Source organism: Hyposmocoma kahamanoa, unplaced genomic scaffold (assembly GCF_003589595.1).
Source record: "Hyposmocoma kahamanoa isolate Upper Pololo Valley unplaced genomic scaffold, ASM358959v1 224, whole genome shotgun sequence".
NCBI classification, from domain to species: Eukaryota; Metazoa; Arthropoda; class Insecta; order Lepidoptera; family Cosmopterigidae; genus Hyposmocoma; species Hyposmocoma kahamanoa.
The window spans coordinates 10,358,367-10,382,587 of NW_020653743.1; the positions used below are offsets into that span (position 1 = coordinate 10,358,367).

At 35.6% G+C, this 24,221-nt stretch overlaps 1 protein-coding gene across 7 annotated transcripts in view; it reads right to left on the bottom strand.

Moving 5' to 3' along the window:
• The window catches only part of LOC113228233 (protein pangolin, isoforms A/H/I/S), a 255,470-nt gene that overhangs the window by 126,489 nt on the left and 104,760 nt on the right, over window positions 1-24,221 (bottom strand). For all 7 annotated transcript variants that reach the window (XM_026461499.1, XM_026461496.1, XM_026461498.1 and 4 more), the window contains exon 3: window positions 14,048-14,111. In XM_026461499.1, coding sequence (XP_026317284.1) covers window positions 14,048-14,111 — 64 coding nt within the window. The remainder of the gene's footprint in view (window positions 1-14,047; window positions 14,112-24,221) is intronic.

Consider the following 24,221-nt stretch of genomic DNA (forward strand, 5'->3'; position numbering starts at 1 on the left):
TATCTCCGCTGAAATAGTGACTTAATTTACATTTGCAAAAATTTACAGAAAATACGAGCTACAAATTTTATTTTTTGCTTTTAGGGCTGTATGCAAATGTACTTAATTGGACGAGCTCTTAAACGTAACTGTAGCAAGCATTGCACTCTGTCGGTCACTATTTTTGTGTATACATCTTATTATCAAGGCATTTTCGCATTTTTTTTTTATTATACATTGTTTTAATATCCAGTGACGGGAGTTAGGTTTGTGTTTCACCGCAAGTGCAATATAAACATTGAACATTAAAATGATTTTCACGTAGTATTCATCAGATTGTGCGTACAAAATAACCCACTCCTGATATCGTGGAAATAACACTGTAAATTTGATACTCGTATTCTAATACTTTTGAGTAACTATTCCAATGAAATCGCAGAATATACCCATCCCTAAACGAGTTTTTGTAAGCCCATACTAGTGAAGTGAAAGTCACACCAGTGGCGAGATTAGGGCTACCGGTTAAATCATTTTTTCCATCATTGGATGTTTACAGTAAAGGCTAAATGGACGAGCTGGAATTTGTTCCGAGTTCCGAGTTTTACCGCTGCACATTTCTACGGCTTGTTTAATTTGTTATTTAGTTGCTATGGTTTTTATGATTTTGGTTTTAGTAATTTTTTATGTATAAGATATGGAATAAAAAAAGATTGATTTTGTGGTTTGGGATTAAGAATAAAATCATATTATATTAATTATGCTGTAGTTATCATAAAAAGCTTTTTAATAATAGAAAAATAACATTTGGTGGTACATTACGCAGGTACAGTTTCTTTTTTATAATACTAAGTGGCGGGACGTACAAATCGCGCGCTAGGTGGTAAGCGACACGCCGGTCCGTAACAGTTGCAGTGCCACTGAGAGCTTTAAATGACAAAGATCTGAGGGACACTGCCACTGCGCGCGACATCCTGAGACATAAGTTGACAAGTTCCAAGCGCCTGTAATTTCACCAGCACCTTTATCCTTCGAAACCGGAACGAAGTAATATTCACATTACTTCTTGGCGTTAACGTTAACAATCGGTTACCGGAAAGTGCGCGAAACCGAATTCATCTCCTAGTTTGCCACCTTTTGAGGTAGAATATTTTCTTCAAATTTAAATGAGACCAATACTGAGGTACGCTTTTTCTAACAAAAAAACGAACCATCAAAATCGGTTCAAAAATTAAGCCGGAGTAATTGCGTAACACACATAAAAAAAATCGTTAAAAATAAAACTTTTTGTCATGGCAGTGAAATGACGCTGAATCAGCATATGCCAAAGTTCCTAAGGCGCTGGTTTTCAATCAGAACCAACGAGAGGGACAAAATGTAGAAATTATTTGTAAGCAATAATATAACATTCGTTCTATTATTTATATCTATTTGCAATTGTCGTAAAGTCACTGCAGGTTTTACGGTCCATTGCAGCATCTGTAACGGTTCTCGGTTTTCATATAAAGGTACTAAAATGGTATTCGAGGAACGCTGTTGCAGCAGTTTTCTACGATATTACATGTCACGCCGCCGTCTTTCGCCGTTAGTAAAAACCAATACTCATTTGCAGTACTCACCGAAAATAAGACAAATCCTGGTTCTGCATTTCAAGTCTTTTCGAATAATGTATACACCGTCGATTTTGACTAATCATCGATGATGGATACAATCGTGAGAAACCAAAGATTAAACCTTTTGGACACTTATGTAGTTTACAACCTGTATTGACCTAAATCATTGCTTTAGTGACCGATGTACAAAAGTGAAATACCAAGATATCTATACGGGTCAATACCAACATATCTTAGTAGTGTCCTCCTGTGTAATGGAAGGACCATTTGATTAAGAATTACATCATACAATGGTTCCATACCTAACCCGGAATTAATCAAAATGAAGGCATTTCATTATGGAATAAAAAACAATAAAACGATTAACCAGAAATAAAGTGTTGAGTCACCTCTTGGCCAATCATTTCTACCTGGGAGGCCCGAGTTCGAGTCTCGACGAAGCTTGTTAAGTTTGCGGTTAACGCAAATTATGAGGCGTTACTGTTGACTTTACTCCGAAATCGACAAATTGACGCAATTAAGCCGTGTAAAGGTTTTAGTAGTCGATCAGGCGCTTCAACGTGAGCAAAATTGAACACAAATTCATCTATATACGACAGAATTTACAGTGAATTCTTTTTTTCGGTTACCTCTCTCGGAACCGTTTCCCAGTACTTTGTAAACCCTACCGTATTGGCAAGAACTTGAGGATAATTTTGCAAGCACTAATACGATACATTGTCTGTAGAAAACAAATATAATGACGTCATGTTTATTTATCATGCATTTCATATAAACAACATACGTCCGACTTATCGACTCTTCACAAGGGATTTCCCTGGTGAGTGGACAACTCACTTTTCATAGTCCACAAGCAGTGGAATTATATTTTTTTATGATATTAAGTGACAGGAAGAACAAATCGTACGCCTGTTGGTTAATAACATACACACACCTACCCGTAACAGTTACGTACCCTTGTAATATAGCCAATGTGATCAAACCTCTAAAATGCTTTTACCACAAAAAAAAAAAAACCAGGGGACCCTGTAACGGCTCGCGTCTCCTTGAAACTTAAAACTGGCAAGTCCCATAAGCCCACCACCATTACCTTACCCACTCACATTACTGCGCGGCTGCAGAAATAGATATGGTAGCATTACTTCTCTAGACGAACTCTTTCACAAGGAGCTGTACTGCTACGAAATTTCAATGCTCAATCATAAAGCGTCTCTAGCGGTCACAAGAAGAACTGTATCATAAGCATTACAATAATCATATACGAATGAATCACGTCTTTATAGTTTGTGATACCTTCTCCGCAAACCCCACAAGTTTCTTTAATGTTAAGACAGATTATACACTCGGATCTCAATTCAGAATAAATATAAACAAATAATAGACAATACCACATACCATCACATACGTTGCTCTGATCCCAAAATAAGTAACTAAAGCAATTGTGTTATGAAAATCGAAAATAACGACGACTGGGTAAAATTTTAATTGTACAGTCCAGAATTCGTTACATATTTTTAAGTTAGAAACAATGACCCTATGACCATTACGATTATCAATATTTCATAGTGTTTATTATTTAATTTGTGCGTGTTTTTGCGACATCGGTTACGATAGTAATCGAGGCTTACGGCACTTCCAATGCTTTTTTCTTCCATGGCTAATACGAACTTTTTTTTTATTTTCTGTCTAACTGTGCCTATGTTTAAACAGTAGAGACAAAGAGAATACAGTGACAAAATTGTTAAATACTTTACGCGTTCATTGCACAAATCTAATTCAGAACAAGAAATGAATCACCCGGTATCATAAAAAAAAAACACACACACACACATTAGTATAATGCCCTGATATTTGTAATGACCGTTGCGCTGAGCAATGCGTGTGTTTTGCAAATAACAATACTATAGCAGCATACAATTACAAAAAAATTACGCAAATAAAAAACCAGTATGATTTATGACGTAATACGAGCGCGCACAATTACTGATAATAAACACTTTTCTTTATAACTAACAAAAACTTACGGGTAACGGATAGATAATATTTATTGAATAATGCGCATCTTATTATGTAAATTGAATAGCTAATATAGTAAGTGGACAGGTAATACGGAAGTGATAAAATGTATAAGGATTACGGTATAATACGGTTTATACAGAAAATAATTCTAACATTCTTATAAAAAACAACCGATCTCAAAAGTTGAGAATACTAAGAAGAGGTGGTTGAGAATACTATAAACATAATTTCAGTTTGATGAAGCTTTTAAGTTTGTACGATGAAGTTTAGTTCTTTTTTTTACATAATACCAAGTGACAGAACGATTAAATCGTGCACCTGGTGGTAAACGATAAGCCTATCCGTAGCTGTTGCAGTGCCACTTAGAGCTTTTAATCGTAAAGATCTCAGGGGCACTCCTACTGTGCCCGTCATCTTAAGACATAAGTTGACAAGTCCCATGTGCCTGTAATTTCACCAGCTTTCACCACCTTACCCTTCGAAACCGGACTTCGAAAACAAATATTTTTCCAATTTTTTTACACTGTATTGTCACCCTGGCTCATGTACCGTTTCGACGTGTAACGTATCGATAAGAAAGCATTTTAATTACCTCTAGAAAGAGTGACATTTTCAGGATAAAATAAAACTGGTTCCATATTTTTTTTCAAACGAATATTAACGAGTTCTAAAAAGGAGAAGGTCTCAATTCGAGTGTATTTTTTCTGTGTATGTTACGCTATTATTCCGAGATGTCTTAACCGATTTCGATGGTTCTTTTTTTTGTTGGAACGGAGGTACCTCCTTCCCATTTAAATTTGAAGAAAATATTCCTCTAAAGGTGGTAAAAAAGAGGACGAATCCGGTTTATTGAATTATACCCACTCTTCGAACACAAACTTATCGGTTATTTTTAAGAAAAAAGTTTGACATTAAATAAAGTCAAAAAAAAAAACCAAATTTTCCGTGCGATCGAAATACGCCAAAAGGGCTATTTTGGGTCTCACTTCACCTAACTTGCAGTAATACGTACAAGCACAATATTATTACATGGGATAATTTTAGTCGCAGTAAAGCTCCTTGTGAAAGAGTTCGTCGAGGGAAGTACGGTCACCTTTCCTACTTCCGCTGCCAAGCAATAATGTCAGCATTGCTGTGTTCTGGTTTTAAAGGGTAAGGTTTTTAAGGGGTGCTGGTGAAATTACAGGCAATTGGGACTTGTCAACTTATGTCTCAGGGTGACGGGCGCAGAGGCAGTGCCCCTCAGATCTTTGCGATTTAATGCTCTGGGTGGCACTGCAACTGTTATGGACAGATGTGTAGCTTACCATCAGGAGCACGACTTGTTAGTCTCGTCAAGTGATATTATTATAAACAAGTGTCTATGTCTTTTCGTTTGGAAACAGCAAAAATACATTCATTTAAATTGTTTAAACATTATTTTCTCGATTTTGAGTTTTTGTTACAAGCGCCCTTTCAACTAACGGCGGCAGTGTGTATAAATAACCTTTTTCAGTCAAAATAATAAGTCACGCCAATTCGTAATATACGACGTGTGGCCTCTTATACGTTACCAAAATAGGATTTTCTATTTACTAGTGGTCACATCGGCACCCTTGATAACTTTGCAACTAAGATTAAGAAAGGAAGTTCCATCAGATGAAAGGTCAAGTACCTACAAAGCGATCGCTTCAAGGAACTCTAAAAGCGCCGTACATCGTATACAGGTTGTTGCAAAGTGTGCTATAGCACTTTATGATATAAGAATGTTTATTACACTGAACACACTTTAGCCAGGAAAAAAATGTTATTTAAAAAAATAAAATTTATAAGTTTCTGTTTCAGTTGTTTAGCGTCAGGGACATTTTTGCAACATCCCGTATGTATGGCAAATCCGTTTCCCATATACAAGACAATCATTATTTTATTATCCTTTTACACAGATCGAAAATCGGAATTCGAAGAAAATCGATCACTCGGCCGTAAATCGAGCTAGTGATGTGAAATTGATTTCCCGACTCGGAATTATCGAGTTAATGTCGGGACGCGCTCCGAGCTATTATGTGAGAATTATGTATGTTTTATCGCCAGCTTATAATCATCTGTCACTATCGTTACAATATTTTCGTATAATTTCATCTGGCCCCACCTCTGGGTAGAGATGGGGTGGTGTCGATAACGCTATCGACATGAAGTGGCTGGAAAAGGTATGTGATAAATATGATAAGTATTTGCTGTTGCGATTTAATTTATTTATTTGGAAGAGTGAAAATGGGTGCAATTATACTTTGTTTTAAGAATCGTTGAAATTTCAATAACTTCATGTCATTGCAAAAAATAAAGTTAGCTGAAAAAATAACCAAAAACATTGACAAAGAATTCTTATCACATTTCTGAGTTTAAAAATACGTTGGGTGTTTTTTTTTATCTTCGTTGGTTTTGAATGCACATTTCCCAAACAACATCGTATAAATACAAAAAACATAACATTCTATCGACAATTTCCAAAATTTCATAAGTAACATCCCTACCGTAGCAGTCGGACGCCTCGTTATTTGTTGTTATTAGTGTCGTTTTTTTCTTTCCCGCGGGATGTTTTCGAGAACCGGTTCCAACTCTAATCTGATCAGCTCGCCACGATTCACGGACACAAAAACGTATAATAAGTATCGGTTAAGGTGTTACACTGTTACTTTGGAGCCTTTGTATGAACAGTATGAAGTATAGGCCCAAGTATACGCCCTTATATGACTCTGTAATAAATAAAATTTAATAGATAGAGGCATATCGGTAAATGTTATTAATAAAGTTTTTAGTAGACAAGTGGTGAAAACCAAAAGGGAATTCTATGAGTTGACTTTAGGTTTATATTAGTTACCGCTAAACTGGTTAGGAGACAAGCGACGTAGTATAAGTAGATCTTTTACACGAATTCAGTCGCCATTTCAAAGGTCTCATGTTCGATCCTCGGCCGGGTCAGTATAGAAAACTAACTTTTCTATATTGTCTCGGGCTGGGTGTTTGTGGCAACGTCCTTGTTTCCGATTTCCATAACACAAGTGCTTTAGCTACTTACTTTGGAATCAGAGCAACGTATGGGTTGTTGTCTAATAATTGTATTATTTATATTTATCGAGTTCTTAGGTTTTCGCGATTGTTATACATAGGAGTGAAACTATTTTTCCGGATTTAAATCGCGTATATTTGTTTTTTCAAACAAACCGACGTTTCGGGCCCTTTACAGGTCCCATGGTGACGGTTGACACAGTCAACCGTGACCATATACGTGACAATATACGCGATTTAAATCCGGAAAAATAGTTTCATTCTTATTTATATTTATTAGCTTGTGAAAGAGTTCGTCAAAGGAAGTAGTGCCATCTTATCAATTTCTGCCGCCAAGCTGTAATGTAAGCATTATTGTGCTCAGGTCTTTGCGATTTAATGTTCGCAGTGACTCTGCAACTGCTTTGGACAGGCGTGTCGCTTGTGCGTTTCGTCACTTAAAGTCACAGTAAAAAAGATTAGTATACATTTCTTTACCTCTTGAAAACATCTCTTAAGTAGCTGTAATTGGTCTTGTAGTGTAGTGAAGACCACAAAATTTATCACTTTTTAACCAACTTCAAAAAAACGGAAGAGGTTCCTAATTCGATTGTATTTTTTTTTGTATGTATGTCACGCGATAACTAAATAACGGCGCATTTGTGAACTGATTTTGATGATTCTTTTTTGTTGGAAAAAGAGAACCTCAGTATTGGTCCGATTTAAATTTAAAGAAAATATTCCACTTCTAAGTGTGGCAAACTAGGGAATGAATCCGGTTTTCCGCGCTTTCCGGTAACGGATTTCAACAAAACTTGACAAATAGGCACAATTATTACGCAATATTTTTTGTGTCATTCAATTAATTCCATGTGAAGGGTTACCAATTAACTCTGCATAAATAAAAAAGTTAACTTACGTCTACGTAACACCATTTTAAAGTTCCCAACCAATAAAACACAGGATTATATCACAGTACTACTCAAACTACCGATTTGATCACATTATTCATGTCCCAATAATTATACACTTGTATAAAAATATATAATCTTCACTATCGGAGCGAGTTTTAGTTTAGCTCTGATTTACAATTACCGGCATACATCATGTCGGTACTACACTAGAAACTATAATGTAGCTCGATAATTAAAAAGAGGAGTTATCACTAGTTTCAAATTATTCTGTCAATAGCAAGGATATCTTGGCAGTGCATAGATAATTATGCGCGTAAATTAATATCAAATCAATTGCAAGTGTTTACGTTTTAAATTTCCGAAATGTAAAATTAACTTTGTATTTCGTTATCGTAACTCTTCAAAAAGTAGAATAATTGATGAATTGGCTTACTTTGAGTTTAATCCGCTACAAAAATGATTGATGTGCGTTGAATCAACTTAGTCACCTGTTTGATTATTAAAGTGATTATTGATTTATTAGTATCACTTTGACGGACATGTTTTCCCGAAACGAAGATAATATTTGAACCGATAAATAACGGTTAATAAATAACGCGCCGTACTTAATGGTTTCATGGTCATTGTGTACTTTTTACACCTACCCACGCTGTGATTAAAAATATAAATGAAAATATATTTCGGTATAATCAGATAAAGTCAAGTACACCTGAATATTAATTTATGAAGATGCAAAGTGCTAACATGTCACACCTTTACAATTAAAGTGACCAAATACAAAATTCAAATTTTTTGGGAACACGTAAAATAATATTTGAGTAAAATATGTTACGTTGTTTGAGCACCATAATATTCAATCATTTTTGTGAAATTACTTCACTAGTTTATAGATGGCTTTCATAGATTTCTCACAGGTGGCGCTACAGCAAAAAGAGTCGTTAAAAATTAAAATAAGCGCATAGAAAAATTCTTAGTCCGCTAGTTGGCGTGGCTTAGTTGACGTAGCGTCTAAGACGTTGGTTCCAATCCAGACGGATCGAAGGATTATTTGTTAGTGTTCGATCTTTGTATTAATAATTTTATTATAAGATTTGAAGTTGTAACATTCCCACATTATTTAATATATTAGTCTTGAAATAACAAGTTACCAAAGTTGGCACAATTAAATAATTTTGATTGAAATCATGATTTAAATCGTGATTTAAATCGAATGATTTATGAATAAAAATCAGTGGTTTAATTAAATGTGTTTAATTTTATTTTCTTTCACAGAAATCAACATACAATCGGACAATTATAATTTAAAGACTATGGTTTTTTATATCTGAGACATCAATATCATTATTATAATACTTAAACTAAAACTAGCTTGCCGCGGTTAATTAACCTTTTACATTCTACGTTTTACTTATTTTTAAGTAAAACGTAGAATGTATTAAAATTTATATTAAAACGTAGATTATTTTAATATTTATAAAATAAAAAATATAATTTACAAAAACTAGTCGCTCTTTTAGTTTATTTGTTGTCATTACATCTAACAAGAATTTAAAACACTTTCATTTTCATTAGCTGAGCAAAATGTGTATCTTTATCAAGATTAAGCAGTTTTAGTTATATGAAAGAATGGCGTCTAAGTAATACAGTAAGTCACTTTAAAAAAAAACTAGCAGTAGAGCTCTTTGTGAAAGAATTAGAAAATGGTTAATGGTAAAATTAGACACAGCGCCGGCGCTACACCATATAGCGCTCGGGTGCAATCAATACCCTGGCTCTAGTAGGCTTGCGATTAAAATGGAATACTTACAGTTATAATGCACCTTTATACCTACTATTTGTATATTTAGTAGTAGTAGAGTTCCTTGTGAAAAAGTTCGTTGTCGTTTGTTACCTATTTCTGCCGCCAAGCGGTGATGTGAGCATTTCTGTGTTGATGGGTTGCCTGGTGAAATTACAGGCACATGTGACTTGTCGTCTTATGTCTTCATTCAGATCTTTGTGATTTAGAGACATGTACAAAATGCAATGATAATTTTCTGGACGAAAACGGCTCAATTGCTGATCCGTCACTTCTTTGCAGATGCAGATTTAACACTAAGTGCGGCGTTGACATACAGACACACGAGTGGAATTTGTAATATTATGAAAAAGACCCGTATAGTTAGTCCGCGCCGATGAACCTTTAATACGTCAGTTCCAGACCAATAACTTGACGAAAAAATATTTTTGAAGTCGTTTTATATCTCTTTTTATTGATTTCTTTTTTAATTAGGTACTTTTCATTCTAAGTGTCTAGTTAGGACCTCTAAGGTGGTATATTTTCTTCAAATTTAATATAAAAGAATCATCGAAATCGGCTTACAAATCGAGTAATCGCTTAACAGACACACAAAAAATTTATACAGTCGAATTGAGGAACTCATCCTTTTTTGAAGTCGGTTAAAAAATGGTAAACACTTTACTCATTAGACACTTAACTATCACTCATGGTGGTATGGGCACTAGACAAATCAAATTCAGAGAAAGAATTTTGGTTGCAAAAACCTTTTCACTACTATATGCTTTGATAGCAAACTACGGTGTAAAAGAAAAACAAATAAGCGTGCAGATACTATACTTACCAAGGACACTGCAGACATAAAGGACAACATACATAGCACAGAGAAAATAGCGGCTCTGTACTTTTTTAGTTGGCTTATAGATGACGACTTTTTGGAGTACAAAGTTTTTGTATCGGAGTTTTTAAAATTTAATTTCATCGGTTATTATAACGCCCTTCTTCGTTTGTAAAATAATAAAGGTCATTATTATTTGATACGGCACACTCTCCCAAGACACTGCGTCACCTAGCTTTGGACACTCACATTTTTTTTTACATGCACGTAGCCCCGCATTAGGGAAACCTGTATCGCGGATGTCATGAACACACACATAGACGATCATAATTTACACCCAAATTCACGAGAGAAATAAATGTAAACCATACAAATATTCCTCCCGGCACGGGAATCGAACCTGGGACCTCTGCTTGGCAGTCCAGCATGGTAACCGTTAGCCTACGGAGGCAGTTCTTATCTTAGGGTGGTATTCTAGAACTTTACTCAATGCTCAAGTTAGGATTTGAGTATGGTTTAAAGCACTTGATATCATACTCAAGTCCCTCCCATTAGGGTCGTATTTCCAGTGCTTGTGTTGCCAGTGCAATCCTGACTTGAGCATTGAATAGAGTTCTAGAATACGACCCTTAGCTTAGTTAGAATTTGCTTGTTAATGCAAATAAAAGGGAAATTGTACAAGAATTACTGTTTATTGGTCATAGATCTTAACGTCAAGAAGCTCGATTATTCGGAATGCATCCTACTGTCCTCTTATTACTTTATGGATCCTTGGTGTGCGATGTAATTTATGGATTACGTAGACTTCTAATTGGAACTTTATATAAACTACAATTAGAAGCTCAGAGGATAACGAGCTTATTGCACTGGCTGCAGCCAGTTTAATCTTTATAGTAAAATTGTGGGGGTGAGGTATGTATTTTCTTAAGTTAAACACGTTTTAGAGTCTCAGTTTTATGTTATATTTATTTATTTTAATTCTAGGTAAGTGTAGACCTTTTAATAGTTTTATTTTGATTGCTTATATTATATCACAAGAATAATGGACACAGAAACAATCATAATACATAAGATAGGGGGTAGCCGTCGGCTTTATTGCTTAATTGCAATTCCTAAGTTTGAGTTTAGATTGTTTAGAAATTTTTATAATATCCTATTTTTTATGAACATTTTTAATGGGAGACATCAATTTTATAATAGGAGTAATTTTTTTTAATTCTCCAATCCTCGGTGATTGCCTTGCTATAAAACCTTAAAGATGCAATAACAAAAAGAAATATAATAATATATATTTTCCATTTGTTATTTGCTTTTAAATAACAAATGGAAAATATATTTATTTTTATTTCTTTTCGTTACAATTATATTTTTATTTCGACATAAAATCAAATAAATCAAGTTTTTTTTTGTATATGTGACGGGACGAATCTGTCCATAAAAATTGCAGTACCACTCAGAGCTTGAAATTGCAAAAATCTGAGGGGCACTGCCACTGCGCCCGTTACCCTGAGACATAAATTGACAAGTCACATGTGCCTGTAATGTCATCAGCACCCTTACTCTTCCAAACCGAAATGAAGTAAAGCTCACAAATATTGGCGGCAGAAATAGGTGAGGTGGCATTACTTCCCTGGACGAACTCTTTCACAAAGACCTCTATTGTGCTACTAAATCCGCGTAGTTTGGTGGACTGTAGCTCACATACTCTCCTAATAGGAGACCGCGCTGGGATGGCTGTTAATTAATAACGAAGTGTGATTGTGACCCACTACGCAATGGTAAATTTGTTTTATACTAAACGAAATTAAAACTAAGAGCGCCATCAAATTAAACGCTTGTAGAAGGGCTGCAGTGGAGCGACAGCGGCGCAGCAGCCGCGCGTCTGTAGCGGTTAAGGCTCAACTCACACTGGCGCACAGTCGAAGCATCGCGTCGCATTCTGTTTTTCAATTACAACGCATGTCGTCGTGTGACGACGCTTGCATTAGCGCGCCTGAATTACGGTGTGGTCGGCGTCTGATGCGTCATTGCGCGCAAGTACGGCACGGCGACGCGCGAAACCACTCGACTTTAACCAAGCGCCGACGCGCAAAGGCGCGCGTCGCCGCGTGATTTCAGATTTGCGTAACCCAAATTTGTAACTTAATAATGGGAAAATAGAGATGAATATGTTATAGGCGTAAAACATGACGCATCGCGACGCTTCGACTCTGCACCGGTGTGAGTTGAGCCTAAATTCAATTTACATTGCGGCGGAACGGAATGGAAGCAAATTTTTGTAACGATTGTAATAACGATGTAAACCTTGATGAAATACCATACCTTCAAGGCGCGGTTGCTGGAATGCTCGAGCGCACGGTTCAGAAGGCGCTCAGCGAGACAAAATTGACGCTTCCATTCCATTCCGTTCCGCCGCAATGTAAATTGAGCCTAATTAACTTTTATTTCACTAATTGTGACTGCAAAAGTGGCGCGCGTATCACGACTGTGGCGCTGCTATTGCGCTTCTAAATATTGCATAAAAATTAGTCGTAGTGCGGGTGCAGCGCAACAGTGGCGCCACTGAAGTGCTTCTATAAGCCTCTAATTGGAAGACGCCCTTATCACACATAAAGGCCAACTAGCACCACCTTTTCAGCTTCCATAAGTCTCGTTATTTTAAAGAAAAAGGATTGGGTTTCGGCAACCAAAAGTAATTCGTCGTTTTGACTTTTCCACTAAGCTCAGTCATGGTGGTTAAAACTCGCTTGTTTCCGTTCTTAGGCCTTAGTAACATGTCTGTCTTCAAGTATAACTCAAGGTCCGTAAATGCACAGGTTGTTTGTGAATTAGTAGTAGTAGAGCTCCTTGTGAGAGTGTTCGTCCCGGGAAGTACTGCCACCTTGCCTATTCTGCCGTCAAATAGTAATGTGAGAGCATTTTTGCGTTTCAGTTTTGAAAGGTGCCGGTGAAATTACAGGCACATATGACTTGTCAACTTATGTGTGAAGGGTGACGGGTACTGTTGCAGTTGGAGGTGGGCGTTTAAACGAAAAGCACTTTAAAAGTTGCTTTTCAAAATAAGCACATAAGCACGCTTTTCAATTTAAGCGTAAGCGTTGGTCAATTCAATGCTCAACAATTTGATTTTTAACAACGTACTTGTGTTTCAAGTACCGCCATCTATGTTTCCTAAACAAATTAATTCGTCAATGTGAATGATAATTTTATAAACAAAAATAAAACTCGTGTTTTACAAATAAACTTACTTATCTTAAAACCTTTAGTGGTCTAATCTTGCTTTTCGCTATCAACACAACGTAGCAAGTTTTTTTTAACATAAAAGTCTATGCGCTAAAACGGTTTTCTGAACGATTTTGTAAGCTTCAAACTAAAAAGCGTTCAGCGTTCAGAAAAGAACAACGTTTATAAAAATAAGCAGCTTTTCCCATCTCTAGTTGCAGTGCTTCTCACATCTTTGCGATTTAAAGCTCTTAGTGGCACTGTAGATGTACAGATATGTGCATAATACCAGGCGCACGACTTGCTTTTTTTATATCAAAACAAGAGTGCATTTTACCTCCAACTTATCTGGAAGTGACGATGGGATCGAGTGAGCAGACACACCTATATAATGTCTATTACTGCTTCGCGGCAGAAATAAGTATGGTGACTGTACTTCCCTGAACGAAGTTTACCAAGGAGGTCTAAACTACTATGAATAGAATAATCTCATTCAGTTTAGTTTCTTTCATCCCATTAAAACAATATTCCAAATATCTTCCTACATACATAAATCCGTTCCTGCATAAAATGAATCGTGGCATCATGCTTTAATTTAAACACACAAACTGTGTTTACCGACCTTGAAGTATACCAGGATGTTAAAAACAAAAAGTTTACTTACTAAAAACCGGACTAAGATCCGACTTCACTGAGAGTTTACCGGAATACGGTTCACCGGATTTCTCCTGAAACAATGCAAACAACAGATTATTAATACAACATCTACATTTAAATTCCAACTTTAACCATCTTAAAATAAAATCCGTTTTTGTACCTTCTGCCGCTGAATGCAATTTTGGATTTTAATATTATTATTGCGTTGGTATTGGCGTCGCGTTCTGAGAACGTATTATTTTTAGTAATTATACTTCTAGAAAATGAAACTATTTTTCCGATGTAAATCTGGTAATTTATTTGAAAAAACAAATATGCGCGAATGAAATCCGAACACTTTCATTTCCTATAAATTATATTTTTCGTTTAAATCTCTCCAGATATATGTCAATGGGAGCTCAGGACTCTTCGAACTATTCGAACTCCATGCGATTGCAGAACATCAACACAGTCCACGCAGCACTCATTGGTATAGTTCTACCAAAATTAACAACACAAAATTAGTATAGTTCTAAGATAAAAATAAGATATTACACTATTGTAGGTAGTACTAAGTTGAGGTAAGCGGTGCACGGCTGCGTCCGGCACCAAATTAACGGCGGCAATTGAGTAATTTCCTTAAATTCATTAGCAAGAAAGACTTTGTTTTCCGCACCTTTCCTTTTTTCAAATCTCCAAGCGACAGAACATGCGACGAGGATGGCATGTAGGTAGTATTAAGTTAGAGGTAAGCGGTGCACGGCTGTGCGCGGCACCAACTTAACGGCAGTCGAGTACATAAGCTCAGGTGCGGAAAACAAAGACCTGCTTGCTTTCCGCACCTTTCCTTTTTTCAAATCTTCAAGCGACAGAAAATTGGCGACGAGGATGGCATGTAGGTAGTATTAAGTTAGAGGTAAGCGGTGCACGGCAATGCCCGGTACCAACTTAACGGCAGTCGAGTACAAAAACTCAGGTGCGGAAAACAAAGACCTGCTTGCATTCCGCAACTTACCTTTTTCAAATCTCCAACCGACCAAACATTGGCGACGAGGATGGCATGTAGGTAGTATTAAGTTAGAGGCAAGCGGTGCACGGCTGTATCCAGCACCAAGTTAACGGCTGTCGAGTAAAGAATCGCCTTTGCTTTCCGTACCTTTCCTTTATTCAAATCTCCAACCGACCAAACAACATATACTATAACTATCTAACTGCCTCCGTGGCCCGACGGTTGCCATGCTGAACTGCCACGCAGAGGTCCCAGGTTCGATTCCCGGGCCGGGAGAAATATTTGTGTAGTCTAGATTTATTTATCTCGTGAGTTTGGGTGTAATTTGCGATTGTCTATGTGTTTGTCCATAGCACCCGCGATACAAGGTTTCCCTAGTGCGGGGCCATAAAAAAAAGAAGAAGTCTTAGGTACTGTGAACATGACAATAAGGTTTTTATATAATGTTTTGTTCTACAAAGGCGCTAATTTATTAGCTCTCATCCTATTAAGGACATTTCCAGTACATAAAAACAACTTGTAAGTATTAATTAACATTTACAATGCAATAGCTAGAATTAAAAATACGTCAGCTGATGAATTAGGACCTTATGTACTGCGTGGGAATGAATATCTAATTTGAACTTTTTATAATGAAATTATCGAAGTACAGAAGTACAAGCATAGATAATTACAAATTTTTTATTAAAAAAAACCGACCTCAAAAGGTCGTGGAATTACATCTAGGTATTTGCAAGTTTTATTGATATCGATTACCGGAAAGTGCGCGTAACTGGGTTCATCCCCTAGTTTGCCACACTTAGACTTGGAATATTTTCTTCAAATGTAAATGGGACCACTGAGACACCCTCTTTATAACAATAAATTATCATCAAAATCGGTTCACAAACTTATCCGGATATAGCCGGAGTTATCGCGTAACATACACAAAAAATACTGTCGAATTGAGAACCACCTCCTTTTTTAAAGTCAGTTAAAACAGTTTAAATATACTTTAAAAGGACAACTCAGACCGCGCGGTGTTATAAGTTACTTCGCAGTTTGATATACTTTCAAAAATAATATGATAAATAGAGCTTTTTAAAATAATAAATTCATTGCTTTTTCCATGGCCCTATGGTTTTTCGAAATCCTTATCAAACTTTCAATTGTTTTCACTAAATCATTAAAAAGTAAGGGAATTATTTAAAATTTTGGAACGGTACTTTAACGGGAAACTAAGAAACAGTGATTCGAGACCATTGACTTACAATTATATGGACGTCGGGTCCGCGCTAAAAAGTGTCCGCACTTGTAAGGCGCTAAAATCGTATACAGAGCGCGACACTCCGCTTTAGTCTTCATTTGTTCTACTGACAGCGCGATACTGCGATGACATAACAATTTAAATTTCGAATAGGTTGACTTGGGACATTTTTTTCGTGGTTTTTGTATTAGACCCGTCGTCCATTTATTTGTAAGTCAATGTTCGAGACATTAGTATCTGGACCGTGTCTCCTGAATGTCATTGAGTTTTATTGGACGATATCCAAAATAGGATCAAACTTCGTTCGGATGGAGCGCGCTAGTAGAGTTGTCCGCTTAATATACATTTTAAAGATTTCGTGGTTATTAACAAACCCATTAGCGATCATTTAAGTTTTTCTTCTATATATATTTATTGATACATGTACATTTTACATTGGTAAGGGCGTTTAGCTAGAATCACAACAATTTAAAGATGAAACATGGCTTGCATTAAATTGAGCAGAATAGTTTTAATAGAATTGTCTTTGTGTATAGACAAAGATAAAAGAACAAACTGAATATAACGATAAAACATGATAATCAGAATAAAAATATACATCTTAAATGTAAGGACTAAGTGCATAAATTATTAGTTTAAATTTATTATTAGTTAGATAAAGAAGTATGGAAAGACAACAATTATGATTCAAAGTGTATAGCATTTAAATTTATTTGAAAGAGCAATCCGTAGTTTCTTGTTGGTTCTTCTCAGAGAGGTCAGCGTAGTGAACGAGCAGTTGCTTAAAAAATGACGTTCTCAAATGTAAAAACTTTACCTATGGAATAAATGATTATTTAACTTTGAATACTGGTAGTTTACTTGCTAAGGTTTGCCTTGCGGACACCGGTTATCAAGTCTGAGAAAATATTTAGGTACCTACTGTTGCACTATACTCATTGCGTAGTCCGGACAGACGGCAGACCGGTGAGTTGAGACCCAATTTAGTTCTTCTTAGTCATGTTCATCATTGCTGAAAATCGTTTTACTGAGTTGTTTTCTTCAAACTACTTACATTACCATTTCGCCTTAAGTTTTACAACAAATAGTCACCTCTCGTTGACAGACATCCATGAAATCGATTGAACCCCGTCAACGGATTATTTCCACACTGCGTTTTTATAAACAAACTGATGTAAAAACCGATAAAAACTATAAAATCCGGATATGTCCGGTTTGAACCGAAACTATTTTAAATTACAGAATCAATCGAGCGTTTTAAATTTTGTCACCTTAGTTACAATGCAAGGGGTTTATTATTGAAAGTACACGATTTGTATTTTCATTTTAAACGAATAAAAAACTTTCAAAATTTAACATTTAAACTGTTTATTTTAAGGATCAATGTTGAAAATCATTAAGACTATGGTACTTTAGTGCGTTACCCATCTCATGCGACATATTTTTTCATACAATGTTTATTAAAGATCATAAATTACATATTCTTAAATGTATACTTACTATGCTTTGTACACACATCTAGAATAATAATGGTCGCTAATTAGTATTTGTCATGGGTAAAAACTGGTTGTCTTTTATAATAATAATAATAAGGTGCCAGATGTCCAATGAATTCCTGGTCTCAATGGAATCCACTCCGAGGCACTACCGAGAATACTCAGACCAGAGCCAATGTAGAAAAATTATTTCCCAAATTGGTCCTACAAGGAATCCAACCAGCTAACCCCATCCCCAGTCAAAAACCGTTAGGCCACCGAGGTCGTCATATTTAGCATGTGACTTATGTATTTGAAAAAGCCAACTTTTGGAAAATGGCGTTTAAAGTATATGAAAATTTGATAAGGCGAGATTCTTCGTTTAGTGACGGTATTGTTTTGACTGTGTGATATAATCAGAACTACTCTGTGGTATGCGACTATAACAAATATTATCTCAAGAATAAGCCCCTCGTGCGAGTAGGAGGGCTATAATTGGATGAGTCCGAATCAGTTTACCGGACACGTCCAGTGTTTACCCCAATCACGACGGGTTTACCCAATTTACCGGGTGTTTTTCCCGATATATATCACTTTAATCGGAATTTATCTATTAAGGGGCGGGGGCTATCACGTTTCGTTAAGGGAGAAAGGTAATTACGTTCGTTATGATTAATTTCTATTAATAGGTTTGAATTAATAGCTATTGGCAACTCCCCTTTTTCGAAGGTAACTTTACAAGTTTGTCTAATTATAATGCAGTGTTTTAACAAAGTGTTAAGTTATAATAAGTTTGAAACTTTGTGTTTCGTCGATAGGTTATACTTTATACAGGGTGATGTTTTATGAATGTCCTCTATGAATTTAATTGATACGAATAATTTTGCGAAAAAATCCTTTATCGGGAAAAAGCTTTTTTTTGCGATTTGACAAGAATCTTAAAAAATTAAATTTAAAGTAAAGGACTTGAATAAAATTAGTAGCAACAGAGCTCCTTTTCAAAAAGTACGTATAGGGAGGTATTGCCACCTAGTCATTTCTGCCCCCGAGCAGTAATGTGAGCATTACTGCGTTCCGGTTTTGAAGGCTAAGGGTGCTGGTGAAATTACAGGCACTTGGGACTTGTCAACTGAACTGCACTGCTATGAACAGGCACGACTTGTTCGTCACTTGATATCATAAAAAAATATCACCCTGTATACGTGTACGTTACAAAAGTGAACAAAAATAGTTTGGCATGTGTAACGTTTTCATGAGTGATGAGCCAGAATATTTTTTATTAAAAAAAACACATATACAAATCTATCATTGATGTATAAGTGCCAATGCCAGACACGAGTCTCCTCTAAAGGGAGGGTTTCGTTTTTCAAGGCTTGTGAATCTTCTTCGATGTGCAGGCTTCATCACCATCGTTTCCTTCATGATAGGTCCAGTATTAACCATTCACAAATGAACTTAATGTAATTAAAGTCACTATTTATTAGTAGTATTCAGTAACAGGGATTCGAACCATCGTCTTCAGGACTGTGACTCAACCGTATACCCACTAAGTTAACACCGCTTTTGTGCAAGATGTTCATAAACTTCCACCCAGTATGTCCTATCGTCTACGTCATCAGTTTGTATGAAACGAATACGTTAAAAAAATGTTCAGTTTTTGACTTAATTGGACTCATAAACTGACAGATCCGTGTGGTCTAGATATTAATATCCAATGCATATTATGTCTATATCTAATCACTAATACCTGTAAGGCGTAGAAAACAGTGAGCTGCCGGGCATAGATAAAAAAAGACTAACGTGAGAAACACTGGCGTCTAGACGAGTGCGAGTATACAAGATAATGAGTGTCCAACCATGCGTGGACGTAGGGTTGTCAACTAAAGCACTTTAAAAATATGTTAATTTATCACATTAAAAATATGTTTCTTTTACACGATTGTTTTCTGATACAATAATAAGTCACATAAACAAAAGCTACTTCAAAAGTACGTGGATTTACATCTATTTGCAAAGTTGTATTGAAATCAGTTACCGGAAAATGCGCGAAACCGGATTCCTCCCTCAGTTTACCACCCTTAGAGGTGAAATATTTTCTTCAAATTTAAATGCGACCAATACTGAGGTAACCTCTTTCGAACAAAAAAGAATCATCGAAATCGGTTTCCAAATATGTCGAGTAACAGCGTAACATACACACAAAAAATACAGTCGAATTGAGAACCTCTTTTTTTGTAGTTGGTTAAAAATATGTTTCTTTTAAATGATTGTACTTTTAGATATAATAATACATTACAAAATCACTATGTATTTGATTTGTTCTGTACAAACATAGTCAGGCGGGAAACGACCAAATGTCACGTTGACACATCACGTAACTGGCGATGAAACACTAACTTTTGTATATGTGTGTGTATTATTTTTGTTCTCATTATTTGTATAATTCAGCAGTTTATGTGTGATTGTGTTTTTTATAAATAGCTCTTTGATTTTGTTAAGCACTTCATGTATAATTGTATAATAATTGTCCGTGAATTTTCCTAAAATGTGTGTGTACAGATTCATTTCTTTAATGTGAATTTGAGCGCTATGAAAATTCAAAGCAATAAATATGGCCAGTGCCATATAATAAATAGATCATAAGATACGGCCTACCTTACTTTTAACTAAATAATAGCTATTCATTGGTTTTATGAGGTATACTTGAACCTTTAATAAAGTAGTTTAATTTGCGTGCACGAGCCTCAATTTTAAAACTGACTCTATTTCTGTTTGTCCACTCGGTCAAGCAGACAAAGTAATTTGAGTTTCAAAATAACTATACTTACTTGTAGGTGTGAAGTTTGGAAAGATTAAATGTACACAAAAAGTAGTTGGGACAACCCTGCCATACCTCCATGACAGTAACCGGTCAATGGAGCACGCAGGCCGCGGGCCACCAATTATCGGCGGGCATTCGAGGAAACCCTGATTCATATCAATTTACCTTGTTCGCTGTGTGACAACCCTAAAGGGGATATTTAAGGACCCTTGTTATACCTATTGGTGGATAGGGTGCGTGTATATGTAGTACGATGTATGCATATCGTACGATGTTTGTGCGTTTGCAACGATCAAACGGCTTTGGATGGCCAGTGGCAAGTAATTAACAAATCCATGTTGTTTAATCAGTTAAAGCAGAGCAAACTAAAATTGACACCCCTGTAGATCATCTTTCTTCACTAATTGTCGTATCATATGTGCGTACTATATGTATACTCGTACTGTATATGTTATTTGAGTTCCAGTTGTATTTTGTGAATAAACAAAGCACAGTCATAAACTAAAACTTAAATGCTGTCTAATTAATACTAGTTACGAGGAATAAGGGTACTAGTGAAATTACAGGCAAATGGAACTTGTCAACTTAAGTTTCTATGTGATGGGCACAGTGGCAGTGCCCCTCAGATCTTTGCGATTCAAAACTCTGAGTGGCACTACAACAGTTATGAACACCCTGAGACATAAGTTGCCAAGTCCGCTTGTAATTTCATCAATACCCTTACCCTTCTAAACCGGAATGCAATAATGCTCACATTGTTGCTTGTCGGCAAAAATAGGTAAGGTGGCAGAACTTCTCTGGACGAACTCTTTGACAAGGAGCTCTGCTACTATAAAGCATCGTATGCTTTGTTTAGAACGGCCAAGTGTCCGTATGCGTATGATAATGACACCTTCATAACACTAACAAGTAACAATCAAATAATATCAGCTTTAATAACAAAACTACGGTCTAAAATGCCACTGCATACCTCCACACTTTCAACCAGTCTCCAATACGACAAGAAAATTAATAATAAATGTTTCGACAACCCTAGCAACTTTTTGTATGCGTTGATTAAATTCTTTGGCTTCTGTCGCACGTCAAAATATTGTTGCCTGTATTAAATTTGTTTGAAGAATTACGTGTTTTTTGTTTATGGAGTTGCGGTGTTTTTCTTTGTACAGTAACGAATTTTTTGAAATTTAGTGACATATATCGAGGTGCGAATTTTTAGTTGTTATTGAATTGAAGAGTTCTAAAAAGGCAAACAAATCCTATGGAAAATTCTTTGACAGCTGTCAAAACATTGTTGTCTGAATAAAATTGGATGAAAAATATATGTATTTTTCATTACGGACTACTTGTATTCAAAAATAAATACGAAAATACTGATAATCGTAGACAATCATCGAAACTATTACTTCCATAAAACAAATGCACAAGTATGCGTGAACAATCATCCGCCATTAATATTTTCAGCAAAAAAAAAAAGACTGCACACTTTGCGGTATGAGTTTCTTATCTTAAATTTATGTTACAGTATACTCTGAGACAATATATTTTTCTCGCTTGCACTTGTAAATTGCTAATTAATTTAATTATATAATAAAATTATAATTCTCTCGTAATTCAATCTCAATCGATTGACCTGCCATTAAAATCGCGTAATTGAAACGAAGTGACACATGATCGTTTTATCTAAGAGACAATAGTTCAATAGGCATGCAGTAATTTTTCTATGCTCAACTTGCTCGGTCGGATAAAATTGTAAGGCGTTTCGTTTCCCGAAATTAAGTAAAAATTTTACGGTGTGGTAATTTTTAGGTTAATTTTCTCTATCTAATCTTGAAGAATTATTTAATATTCGTAATAACCTGAAAATTTATTTATATTTCACAATTAACTAGGTAGAGAAAACTAACCTGAAAATTACCCATTTATTTGTTAAGGTAAGCAAAGGAGAATCATATTATATGAGTTCTTGGAAAGTGGTAGTCGTTATTTCGTACAAATTTGGGTATAATATTGACGTGAACAGAACAAAAAATGTTTTGGTGTTCAAAAATTAAAATTTACGAAACCGGGTGTAACGAAAAGGTATGTAGTTTAAATGACTAAAATATTTAACTACGGGAACCCTACATGAAATTCGTATGGGTAATTAAAATTACAATTTCCATATATCACACTGCTATTACAATAAATAGTGTTGTAACTCGAAATATGTGAAATTCAAGATTATGTCATTGTTGAACGTAAAAATTGATTCTCTGAAAATTGATTGTAAAAAACAACTAAAAGATATCTTACTTAACTGCTTACCTCAAAATGACACACGCTTTATGTGAGCTATTGTTATTTCTGGCTAAAATAGTCCTTATTCAAAACTATGAAATTATTTTTTCTCTTTTATTTTTAAATATGTATGTTTGGCAAGTAGGAAATAACCTATACATAAATATACACAGATCTTTCACGGGAATTAAGTAATTCGTTTTTCGTCGATTCTTACAAATAACACTTTTTGAGTTAATACACTTTTGTATTAATAGTGCGATATTTGTGTACTTAGCCGTTTTCTGAAAACGTGTAAAAAAAAAGGTTTAAAATAAATATAACTCTTCTGTACATTCGGTTAATTACCATCAATGCAACAAGTGGACAATATAAGATAATTAAACAGACGAAATGTCGTTTTGCATTATACCCATTAAAGGGGTAATTTAAAAAAAAACACAATTATCACTTGACATTCCCTACTTCTAGATACTGAAGATAAAAGCATTTAAGGCCTTAGGCAAAAAATAATAAAAACCGACCAACGTGTGATGATCTGTGACAAATGTCCTATCTTCCACTTGTCTTTCAGCAGTCATATTAGCTCATGTAGTTACTGTTAAACTACTTTTAAAAAACATTTAAAAAAAGATTACACTTCTATGACGAGCGCATCGTCCGTGATGCAACTTTTCAATGACAGCTCTCAAAGTAAAGGCAAAGAAAAGAATCATTTATTCCATGGGTAAAAAATGTACACTTGAAAACGTCACATTTAAGCTACTGCTCGTTCAGTCCGCTGGCTTCCCTGAGAAGAACGAGTATTGAACGGGACCGCTTCATAATATTGACCAATCAGAGATCACTGTTTGACGTTAGCAATGTGACTTTTTTACTCCATCCCAATTGGGCTGTCGCTGATACGGATGCACCCATTCAATTCATTCATGATTAAAATAGAACACATGTCAAGGGTTCTAGTATAATAGACATTGTAATAATTTAAGTTAATTGATGACCATCGCTTCGTTACAGAAGTTCGATGACTTACTGGTGCAAAAAACTTATAAAAAAAAAACAAGATCCGTCACATCTTTCCCCCTTGAAATTAATTGTTAAGGTGTCGATTTTCTTTTGTAATTATTACTGCTGGTTGTAGTTGTAACATGAAATTTGTATTTTCTTTTTTGTTTACTATTTTAAAACAAACTTTTGCGCGTGACCTCGTTCGCATGGTAATTGAGAATTTGTTTTTAAAACGATACAACTTACTACTATACTCATGTATTAGATATCTTACGTAACTTGACGACCTCTGTGGTCGAGTGGCTTGCACACCGATTTTCATGGTGTCGCTAACTCTAAGGTCCCGGGTTCGATTCCCGGCCTGGT